Source organism: Calonectris borealis, chromosome 4, assembly GCF_964195595.1.
Source record: "Calonectris borealis chromosome 4, bCalBor7.hap1.2, whole genome shotgun sequence".
Taxonomy (NCBI): domain Eukaryota; kingdom Metazoa; phylum Chordata; class Aves; order Procellariiformes; family Procellariidae; genus Calonectris; species Calonectris borealis.
The window spans coordinates 52,688,310-52,700,485 of NC_134315.1; the positions used below are offsets into that span (position 1 = coordinate 52,688,310).

The following is a 12,176-nucleotide window of genomic DNA, read 5'->3' on the forward strand; positions in this document are numbered from 1 at the left end:
TCTGAAGCCTTCAGCACAAGACAGACATGGACCTGTTGGAGCGGGTCCAGAGGAGGGCCACAAAACTGATCAGGGGGATGGAACACCTTTCCTTTGAGGAAAGGCTGAGAGAGTTGGGGTTATTCAGCCTAGAGGAGAGAAGGCTTCGGGGAGACCTTATTGCGGCCTATCAGTATTTAAAGGGGGCTTATAAGAAAGATGGCAGCAAACATTTTAGCAGGGCCTGTTGCCACAGGACAAGGGGAAATGGTTTTAAACTAAAAGAGGGGAGACTTAGACTAGATATAAGGAAGAAATTTTTTACAATGATAGTGGTGAAACACTGGAACACGTTGCCCAGAGAGGTGGTAGATGCCCCATCCCTGGGAACATTGAAGGTCAGGTTGGATGGGGCTCTGAGCAACCTGATCTAGTTGAAGATGTCCCTGTCCATGGCAAGGGGGTTGGACTAGATGACCTTTAAAGGGTCCCTTCCAACCCAAAATATTCTATGATTCTGTGATTCTACATTATAATGTTTTTGTCTAACCACAAAAAAGGCTTAATTATGGAAATTTACTTTAGGGATAAAAAAATCTGGCTACTCTATGATATTTCATTCCTGAAACTGGTGCCCTCATATATATATTAAAATAAAAAGACGATTTTCTCTTTCTCTTCAAGGATGTCTTGGTCTCAGTAATCTTGTCATAAAAATAAAAAGTCAAGTCAATTAAAGGGCAATTAGGATTTCTTTTCTTGTCATTAGGATAAAATTTGCCCTTTCTGTTAGTCCTTTGATTTCTCCTTTGCAGACTGTATATTGAGCTGAGGGGTAATGTTGCTGATTAACATGACAGTGGCTGAACATCATTTGCCAATGTATGCAATTTCCCCTGCTGTTTTTATAAGTTCAGCCTCTATTGCTTTCAAAAGTAAGGATGCTAATTTATGAAACTCAGTTTAATGGAAGGATTTTTTATTGTTGTTAAAGAATGTAATGTAAAAAGGTGAATGTTGGCTAAGTACAATTCATCTGGGGTTTTGTGTGGTTTTTTATGAAGGAGCAAGGAGTGCCTTTTTCAGAAGGCACACGTTTATTAGAAATCTGATTTGTGACATTCAGTAATTGAAAGTGAGACAAGAAAGCCTTGAACTTAAAGATAAGTATATATTATTATTTTCTTCATAGAAGGTAAGATAATAAAAATATACAGAGACACAATAGAGATTTGAGTTCCTAAATGTCCAACTGATAAAGCAAAAGCCTCATATGCCAAAGTGCTTAAGATTCTTACCCTAAACATAGCAGGAATACATCTGTAAGCATAATGTCTAATGGATTCCTCCACTTTTAAAATGAGAATTTATAAGCAATTAATGTGGACACTATATTTTTTTTTTCTTTTCCTAAAATTATGTCTCAGATATAGAGCTATATAGTATGTAGACAATTGAACATTGCATATTTAAATCTTTCTGAGACCACTACTTCTAAGACACCTGTATCCTGGTATCTTATCTAACTGAATACATAGTCGTATGAATTTAATTTTACAAATGGAATTTCTGGTACTGTAGGAAATCATGTTAGCTGACGTTAGAGTAGGAAACTAAAAACTGTATAATTAGAAACTTGGTAAAACCTGAATATGTATATAATAGAAGTTAGTTGTCAAAGGTAATTGCCACCTGCAAGTCAGTTTTAATTCAGATGATCTACAGACATGATAATCAGGTTTTGGTGATCACATGTCAGGCCTGAGGCTAGAAATGGACTTCACAGCTTTCAGGCAGCTGGTCATCAAAAAAATAGATAAGGCACAAGGCGGAGGTCTTTGAACAACTTATTATGTCTACATGGCACATCAAGTGCTGTACAGAAATACTAGTTTGGCTTGCAAAGCCAGAACACCTGTGTTAGCATCGCAATAAATGTCGGCTGAGTAGCACACTCTTTCAGAAGGGCTAATTAGCACTTGTGCAGTTTTCCTGCTTGTAATTCCAGAGCAAGCTTCTTTAGTGTTTCCTCAGGACCTTTGTGTCATACTTCACTGCTCACACTGCACGAACTGTGGTCTTTTGAAGTGACCCTGGTGTTCCCATGGGTCCACTTCTCCATTTTCTATCAGTTCATTTTGCATCAGTTATGCAAAAGAGGACCTTATGTGTAGACACTCACATAGTATGTACTGCTGTTCTGTAGTCATATCATTGAAAGATCCACAGTATTTAGTAGCTTTTCATTTTGATTAGTATTTTTATAGTTGTTTAGAATTTTTGCCATAGGGTATAACAAGGTGTATTCAGTATCATCTAAATGAATTTTGTAGCATTTTTTGAGAGTATGACTAACAGTGGTGAACAGCTCCAAAGTTCCAAATGTTTAATTTGGAAGGCATGGTAAACAGCTGTAAAATGCAAAATTTTCTATTAGCTTTACTAATGAGAAAGATCTTCCAGTTAACCCTTGAAATGCAGTATTGAGAATGCAGAGTAGTGATTTATGGTAAATTACTAGAGATTAATGGGAAATTCTTCACTGTTTTCTTTCTATTTAATAAAACAGCATTCCATCCTTTTACACCTTGTTGCCTTAACTGTGTGTTATTACTTACATAAGTGAAATTTTTCAAGGGTAATTCTATGCTGTGAGAAGATGAATATCTTATTTAAGCCCTCTGTGGGTTACTTATCACACTGTATCACTGCTACCATAAAATCCTTTTAGGACGTTAGCTCACCACTATAGTTCACTTGTATTCAACTGGCCTGTTGGTTAAAAGGGCATCATGGGGAAGAGGCATGTATTTTAGCATGTCATAATTTTTGCTTTCAGTAAGTAAAGATGTTTGAAAGGCAGAAAGATAAATGTTTCTCGTTTATGTTGACTGCATTTGTTTTGTAACGGATCACAGCAGAGCTTGCAAATTGATCAGCAGCTGGTTTTACCCACAACCTGTTGATACTAGTCCATGCCTTATTTTGACACACTGGGCTTTATTTCTTTCATGTGTCACATGTTGCCAGAAGGCAGCATCAGCTGATCAATAGATGCAGATCTGGGTTGTAAAAGCCTCTCTCATGGTCCAGGTGCTACTGAAATCAATAAGAGTGAGTGCTTTTTAAGAGACTTGAATGAAGAACAATTATCTGCTGCAGCTAAATTACACTTTGTCTTGGATCATCACAAGCTGGTAAGCACAAAAGTGAGGAGGTGTAGAAATTAAGGAGCAGACATAGTGACAGATGTGGCACACCAAAGTACTGAGTTAACCTGTGTTTTGGTAAATTAGATCTGCACTTACATAAACTGTCAGAACTGTGAAGGGATATAAATTCAAAAGCATGATGCAGGGCTTCATCCTTTCCATCCTTCGAAGAAATATAGAGCTATAGCACATTGTTTTGTTTCTGGACTTCTTTATGTTGGTTTATATTTCATGAATTCTGGGCTAGGCTGCAAATGGAGACAGTTCTGCAGAAAGTGCTGCAGTCCAGCTAAGACCTGACAAGGGCCAAGTGAGCTATGCTGGGCTATATAGTTAATATTACATTGGAGAACACGTTTTTACATTCCTCATGTACCCGCAAACACAAAATAATTAAGCAGTAGAACACTTGAGGGAATCCAGAAAGTCTTCAGGTTTCTGTCAGAACAATTACTCTCTCTAGAGTGCACTTCCGTTAACACCTCTGAGAGCAAAAATCCTTTGAGGTGGTAAAACCTTGTTTTTCAAATACACTGATGTTGGTTGGTTGTCAGGATGCACTGGGTACACTGGTGAGAGAGTATTTTGTTTGGTTTTATTCACTATGCCTGCTGTCAGAATGATCTATTTAAGACAGTTGCTCTACTTGGAAGAATTACATTATAGGCACCTGAGACTCCCAGATGCCTCTGGGCAAAGGCATCTTAAAAATCTGCACCCTTTTTTGGCTGTTTTTGTAATTCATGTCTTTTTCTGTCATTTTATATCAGCACATTATCACAAGACAGTCAGCAACAATATCAATTTTTGAATGTCCTGCAGCAGTTAACTCTTGTCATATTTTACTCATTAGATTTGAAAATGGAAAGTGATGAAGGGCTGCAGAGGTTTTTTTAATAACATGTCCCATTCTGGAGCTTTCTGTAAGTGTAGTCAGTTTTCATTACTTCAGAGTGGGTCATTGAGGAGTTTGGGTTTTTTTTCTTAATATAAGGAAAAGTTGCCAGAATGACAATCACAAAAAGGAACCCTCAAAAATATTTATGGAAGAAATATTTTAAGAATATTAAGTTCCCATTTTTGGTTCAATCTTAATGTATTTAGCACCAGTGTGGAATAATAGAACCTGAAATATTTAGATTTTTCTCATATTCGTGTACCTTAAAACACCGGTGATCAGGATACAAACCTATCAAAATTTTACAGCCAATCAGATTTTAATAGAAATTCTTTTTTTTTTTTTTCTTTTTGAGATATAGACTTAAGCAAGGAAGCATGCACTCTTTTGTGTTTAATCTGATCAGGAAATTCAAATCCAGATGTTTTCTTCAACTTTAAGACATATTTGAAACAACAAAGGAGCCTTTTTTTTTCCTTTCCATATCTTTAAAATGGCTACTTTTGAAAGAAATTTCAGAGCCACATTTGCATCCTAATTGCAGCCCATTTCCTGGGTCCACAGTTAGGCAGACTGTAGGGTGGCATTTGGGGATTTCTGGGGCAGAGAAGTTGTTGGTTCTAGCTGAGCTGCTGAAAAATAAAAGGGAAAGAGATGAATGGAATTTTTGCTTCAGCAGTCACCAGCTGGCAGATCGGCTCCTTGGAGCACTGCCAAGCAGCAGTTTACAGCAGCCCTGCAGCTGCTCTAGGCTAGGCTGGAACACGACTGGCATGCAGCCACCTTCAGCTTTGGACAAGGACTCAGCCTTCAAATTGGCAAACAGATGCGTTGGGATTGTGGCTTTGCTCGCTCATGTCTAATGCTCATAGAATGCAGTTGGTACCTAAAAGTCCACCGCAAAAAATTTTGCATGAAACATTTACAGGAAGATAAGGAGAAATAGGTTAAAAAGAAAAGTTCGAGTCTGTCCAAAGTATTTTTCTTGTTGGCGCTGCATGTGTGGTTTTTACTTTTGTGCATTTCATGCTAGGATATTTTTCTTATTCTGACCAGATCATGAGGATCCTAAATAATTGTAAAATGGGCCAGCAAGAAAACTCGGTTGGACTACAGTCTTCAAGCTAAACTGTCTGAATTCAGCAAATGAACAACAGTATACGATTATTTTCAATTTTGTATGTTGTGATTTTTATAAAAGTGTTTGAATGATAGCAAAAAATAACTTGCATGAAATTCAAAGCAGCATTGGACTTTTTATTGACAATATTTTTGGGGGAGAATAATGTTATTGGGGAGGGAAGGGAGAGGGTTTCTTGTTGATTTTGACTCCCGTCTGACCACTGTTCTCTCTTTTCCTGATTAGAAGCTATTCTTCAGTAATTTGTCATAGATAACAATGATAGTATTGCTTTTTGGCAGTGTTTCTATTAAGATCTCTGTTCATTTCATGTCTAACTATGCACCTGATAGAATGAGTCTGTCTTTCCTTGTTAACCACCTGTATCTTATTGCCGGAAATAGGGTCAAACCAATGTCTTAGAATACTGATAGCATATTCTAAATTTCTATTGATGTTTTAAAATCTAGGTAAATTAGCTCTTAATTTGTCACCACCTGGTATTTGTTTAATTATTCAATAGAAGGGGAATTTCAGCAAGTTACAGCTTCACAAAACTAAGACCTTCCCTTACCATATATATTATTAAATATTTATTGATACATGTGCACACACACTGTCTCCCCACATTGGCCAACAACCAGAAGCAAATATTTTGGAGACCTACAATCTCAGTGTTTTCTAAAATGAAAATATTTCATGTAAAATTTAACCTTGCTAAGGAAGAGGAAAGAAACAGCGCAGTGGCAGATATTCAAAACAGAACATTTCATCAAGATCAAATTAAAAAAGCAATGTAAAAAATCATGTAATCATGCCTTGTACCTTTTACTGGTACCCAGTTTCAACAATATGCCTTGCTTTGAACATACTTCTGCACCTCTCATTTTCAAAACCAGTTGATTCTTCTTTATGTACTTTAAAACCTACCTTGTTGGTATAACTCGTTACACAAGATTTTTTTCCCTACAGGTTTTTATTTTTTATTGTATTTCAAGAGATAAAAGTAACTGCTAAGCCATGCTTAAGAGTATAAGACAACTTGTATCCAAGACCACCTGCAGTGGTCATGCTTCTCACTGGAAGTGGCCTCTGTAGCCAAAGCTACAAAGGTCTGCAGCAACATGTTTAAACTGCGATTATTCTCATGTCATGCTGGTTATGACTGGGAAATCTCACTGAATGAAGACAAAAACAAGGATAGTTGCTGATTAAGCACATAAATTATATGCTTTCGCTGGCTCTTCAATAGCAGCTGTAAGAAGGTTCTTAATTCCTAGACTTTTTACTGCGCTCTGAGGTGTTTTTATTAAAACAAATATATACTGATCAGAGTGCCGTATCAGTGTCTATATTTTTGTGAGTGTTGGGGGGAGGTTGTGATTCATCTTAAACATATTATAATGTTTTCCATTCGTTTAACTTCAATTCTCAGACAAAAAGTTGAAGCAAATAATCAAATAAACTATAAGCACATAGAGGAAAACGAGATGAACAAGAGTCAACATGGATTACAAATCAAATCAATTGCCAAACCAATCTAATTTCATTCAACAGCACAGTAACAGGCCTTCTGGCTAGAAGAAAAGCTGTAGATGTCAGATTTCTTGCTTTTAGTAAGGCTTTTTATACTGTTTCATAAACATACTATGCAGACTAAATGAAACAAATATAGAGTAAATTGGAAAACTGTCCTTGGAAATTACTTACCAATGGCGCAATGTTAAAACAGAAGGCTATAGTAAGTAGGGTTTTATAGTGTTTGATACTATTCATTTACTACCTGGATGATGGATTAGAGAATATTCTTATTAAATTCACAGCTTACATGAGGTTGGGCGGGATGGATGTTAATGGATAAAACTGGAATTCAGAATGTTCTTGATACATTAGAGAAAAGATCAGAGGAAAAATGATGAGGCAAATGAGGAATCATGTCTATGTGACAATAATCAGCTGAACAACTTAGTCATAGTTTTGTAGAAAAAAATCTTGGAACTAATGTGAACCACATGAACACGAATGAACAATTTCATTCTGTTGCAAAATAAAATTACTAACCTCATACTGGAGTGAATTAAAAATAAGCAGGTGAAAAAGTCCTTCATAGGATTAATAGTGCTGCTTCTGCTTCGTAGTGGTAGGGGATTACCTTAAGTACTGTACTCTTGGGCCACCTACTTCAAGAAAAAATGTGGAATTACTGAAGAGAATCTATAAAGAAGACAAGTGTCGTGGTTTAACCTCGCAGGCAGCCAAATACCACGCAGCCGCTCACTCACTCCCCCCGCCCCCCCAGTGGGATGGGGAGAGAATCGGAAGGGTAAGAGTGAGAAAAACTCGTGGGTTGAGATAAAGACAGTTTAATAGAACAGAAAAAGGGAAAATAATAATGATAATGATAGCATATACAAAATGAGTGATGCACAATGCAATTGCTCACCACCCGCGCTGACCAATAACCAAGTAGCAGTCGGTACTTCCTGGATCACGCCTACCCTTCATATACTGAGCATGACGTCACATGGTATGGAATACCCCATTAGCCAGCTGGGCTGGCTGTCCTGATTATGTTCCCTCCCACCTTGTGTACCTAGCTCAGTCAGTAGGCACGGGAGCTGTCCTTGGACTAGGAGGGCACTTAGCAACAACTGAAAACATCAGTGTGTTATCAACATTCTCCTCATACTAAATCCAAAACACAGCACTAGGAAGAAATTTAACCCTATCCCAGCCGAAACCAGGACAACAAGTGTGAATGACTCAGAGTCCAGAAGATGAATCCTATGAGAAAAAATCAATGTGATATTTTTTATTCTAGAGCAGAGAAGATTAAGGGATAGCTTGACAGCATTCTTCAAAGACATAAACAGGTATTCAAAGATCAAACAGCAATTCTTTCTTCATTTCCATGGTAGAGAGAGATAGAAGGAATAGACTTGCAGCCAGAAAGATTCAGTTTAGACATTAGGAAGACCATTCCTAAAAGTAAAGGTAATGTAGTGGAAAAGGTTAGCTGAGGAGGCTGTACAGATTACATTGATGAAGGTCCTTAACAGCTGGTTAAAAAAAAAATGTCAGGAACAACATAGGGATAAGCTGATGCTAACCAGAAGTGTAGAATAGACTAGATGTCCCATCATAAAGTTCCTTTCAGTTCTATGATATCAATCTTTAGGTTGTCAAAGGGCATAGGGTGACCTATGGTAACTCCAGAAACATTCCCTTTCAACAAATGCAGGGATTTTTGGGAGGGCATTGAATTTGACTCTGCTGTCCCAGTAGAAAGATTTTATTTACTGGCATAGAAATAAATAAATAAATAAATAAGTGATTGAACTTACAGACAGGTCTCCCCAGGAATGATTCCCTAGGAACTAATTTGAATTTAATCTCAACATCTATGTGCTGTAGGCATAAAAACTTAAGTGATGTTTTCCAGAAGTGTTCTACTCCCATTTATGAGTCTGGGTGCAATCAGCACTGAATTAAGTGGGAAAAATGTTACTCCAGTATTAATAATTTTTGAAAATACCATCTCTGATGCCTAAAATGCACTGCAATACTTGTATCCAAACCTGCGTATGAATCTGCATAGAAATATGACCATTAGCCTGCCTGCACTAAATAAAGGATGTAAGCTGTGAATATTGACTATATCATTCTTCTGTGTTGCTTAAAATAGAAATGCATGTGAAGTGATACACATTGTCCTGAAACAATACATACAAGTTTCTTATGGAATCATGGAAACATCCTGAAATATTTTTAGCAAAGTATTGTTGTAAGGCTTGGGAGTATTTTTGATTTTCTCAGCTTTGTTCTGCAACGTCAGAGCCTATATAGCAATGTAAATGTCAAGAAGCTGCAACTATGTCCTTTCAGAGTTCTGTTGCAGAAAACCTATATGGAAGAAAATTGCACTTCTGTTGCAAATGACTGTCAGAACTAGGTGCTTTAACCAGTACCCAGGAAAGTGTGACAGCGATAAAACAAGGGCAAATGTGTATTCCAAAATAGCTTTTAAAATAAAGAACAATTGATGCCATTATTAGAATCCTTCTTCACATAACTGCAGTTACGGTAACCTGACTAGTTAAAAAAAGAAAAAAAAAATCAGAAGTGCACTAATTGCAGTGTAAGTTAGATTTCCTTGAAACACTGTATGGATATGTATCTGGAGAAGCTAATGAAACACCAGCCCCCCCTTTTTTTTTTTTGCACACATAATACTAGATGACAAAGGACAGTAGAGTTTAAGTAGGTTACGTCAACAACTTTTGAAACTCACATACAGATTTCAGGTATTTAATTCTTACTGGGCAAATTGGTGTCATATATATTTTGTATCAATATATAAAGAGATGAAGCTTTCTTACAAAGCCATATAGGCTCAAAGCTCAAGTTCCTCTAGGGACCAGACTTCTGAACATTGACAGCTTGGCTAGTGCCATTCCTCAGCCACAAGCACATCTCCTTGTGAGTTGAGTTCCCGGGCATCACCTCTAGTACCGTCAGTCATGGAACAGGCAGAATCCTACTTAGACTCTATTTGCATTTTCCCCTCAATGCTTTATTTTACTTTATACACTGAGAGTATATTTTTTAAATGTATGAGAGAAAGTCTCACAACTCCATCATCTCCTCCCCAGCCAGGTGTTCGGTGGAGGACAAAATGAAGCATCACACTAAGTGCACACTGGAAATCTGCAGTGATCTGGCTTGCCATGTACAGATAAATTCCCCTTATTTAAACAAATACAAATGCATGCATGCTCACACAGCATCAAAAGTTGCTAACATGCTGGAATCCTTCTTACATTGTATTTTTTCCAGGCAACTGAAATAAAATTATTGCTCTGCCCTGGCAGAGCATTTTGGCATGTATTTAACTGTAAGTACAAAACAAAACACCTAGATTCAAGGGACAATGAAAATTGAGCATGTTCTGAGCTTAACCGAGGCATGAAGATACTCACAAAAGATGTTCTTTACATTTTGTAAGTATTTGAGAATATTAAGAGTTGAACTCTATGCAATGAAAATCTTGTTGTTTCATCATGTGAAATGCTTTTGAAAATCTGTTTACAATTCATGGATCCTTTTTATCCATTTATTATGTTCTGAAAAAAAATTATTCTCCTTTGATTTAAATTATTTTTTTAAAGAAAATGCCCAAATCATTACCTATAATAAGCATTTTTCAGTGTTAGTTCTCTTAAACGTGAATGAACAATACTTCTATTTTATGCTAGCAGTGCTTTGGGAGTTTTACCAGCATTTGAGATTCATCTTTCATTTTAACCTGCCAGCCCCATGTGCTGTACATCTGTAGTGAGGAGTGTTTTATATACTCTGTGCCGTTTTCCTACTATGTTCTATTACTAATACTTTTTTTTGGTTTTGTTTCCCCAGGCTACATATCCAAACAGAATGGTGAGCCAAAATCTCAGCACAAGGGACAGAAAGTCAGCACATACTCCCACCGAGGACCCTTTTAGATACTCATCAGGCAACCAAGCAACCGCCTATGAAAGCAAAAGCTGTCAGCTGTCTAATTTGTGTCTGAGCAACCTCCTAAAAGAGAAGGAGATCGCGGAAGTCATCAAGCATACTAGAGGCACGTACGAAACCCTTGCTTCAGAGGTCACCCAGAATGGTTTGGCTACCACGGCACCAAGTACAGCAAAGCCAGCATCCAAGGCAGACAGCTACACAATGTTCTCAGGAGCACCAAAAGACCAAACTGCTGTACCTCGGCAGCATACCACTTTCACAGGGAGATTCGGACAGCCTCCAAGGGGACCCATCTCTTTACACACGTACAGCAGAAAAAATGTTTTCCTCCACCACAATTTACACACAGCAGAGCTACAGACTTTAGGTCAACAAGATGGGTAACAAGGTGCTTGTATTCTTGCCCTGGAAGGAGAGTTGATTAAAGAGGAACATAAGCTCACCTAGAGCTCAGTCTTCAGTTTTCATCTGCTGCTACTTTCACCTGAAAAAAATAAAGTAAAAAATTGACGTTGTCTGTAGGTTCCATACTTTCCCATCTTGGACTGTGGCAAAAGGATGAACTGGATTGTTAAATAACTAGATTGATTTGTCATGCAAAAGTCACCATGGGTATAATAAATGGGAACATTTGGCTGGCATTGCTAAATATTGGCTAAATATATTTTTTTTAATTTTTTTTTCTCTATAAGCCACTATCATTCCCTGAAGTTCTAGAAGGTGATCTTAAATAATACTGTGTGTGTTTAATAATGTTACTGTTACAGTAGATGTGAGGAATGAATAGATAAGTAATTAGTAAACTCTCTTGAATTTCATAGAGACTAGGGAAATAAGGAGTCAGAAATATTTGAGGACCCTCTTTTTACACTTTTTTGTTTTTAATACAATGAAATTTGCTCACTTGTAGAGGTGTGTTACCGCTTCCTGCTGTATGTATTTTATGAATGCCTCATGCCACAAATAGAGGAAGTGGCTGATTTTCCTCTAACAGCAAGGTTCATAGAGGCTTACCAGGTATTTGAGTCAGTAATTGGGTCCAAAACTGAGGATGTCAACTTTGTTCCTCAACCTTCCCTTCCCTCTCCCCACCTTTATTTAACTACATTTGTTTGAGTGTTTTTGTTCTATGAGGCCATGTCAAGTTGTGGTGATGTTTGTGCTTTACAGGCACTGTATCACTCACGACACAACGTGACATTCTGTGCTGTGTAATGCATCATATAATTTCATTTTACTTCCCAAACCAAAAATGGGTGAAAGACTAAAATAAGAGAAATTGTCTTATTACCCAGTCCAAATTACCTGTGTAAATCGTAATTTCTGTAGACTGTATCATCTGGACTTAACAACCGGGTTTATACCAACTCAGCGGGTTTGCTAGTCTTGACGTATTCACACAAGTGAGATGATTCTAATGCTACCTGACGTGCAGCATGCTGGTCTCACA

At 37.4% G+C, this 12,176-nt stretch overlaps 1 protein-coding gene across 4 annotated transcripts in view; it reads left to right on the forward strand.

Moving 5' to 3' along the window:
- The window catches only part of CCSER1 (coiled-coil serine rich protein 1), a 669,891-nt gene extending 658,678 nt beyond the window's left edge, over positions 1-11,213 (forward strand). For all 4 annotated transcript variants that reach the window (XM_075149575.1, XM_075149572.1, XM_075149576.1 and 1 more), the window contains one exon: positions 10,625-11,213. In XM_075149575.1, the coding sequence (XP_075005676.1) occupies positions 10,625-10,710 (86 nt within the window). In that variant the 3' untranslated portion in view covers positions 10,711-11,213. The remainder of the gene's footprint in view (positions 1-10,624) is intronic.
- Positions 11,214-12,176: the final 963 nt, after the last annotated feature.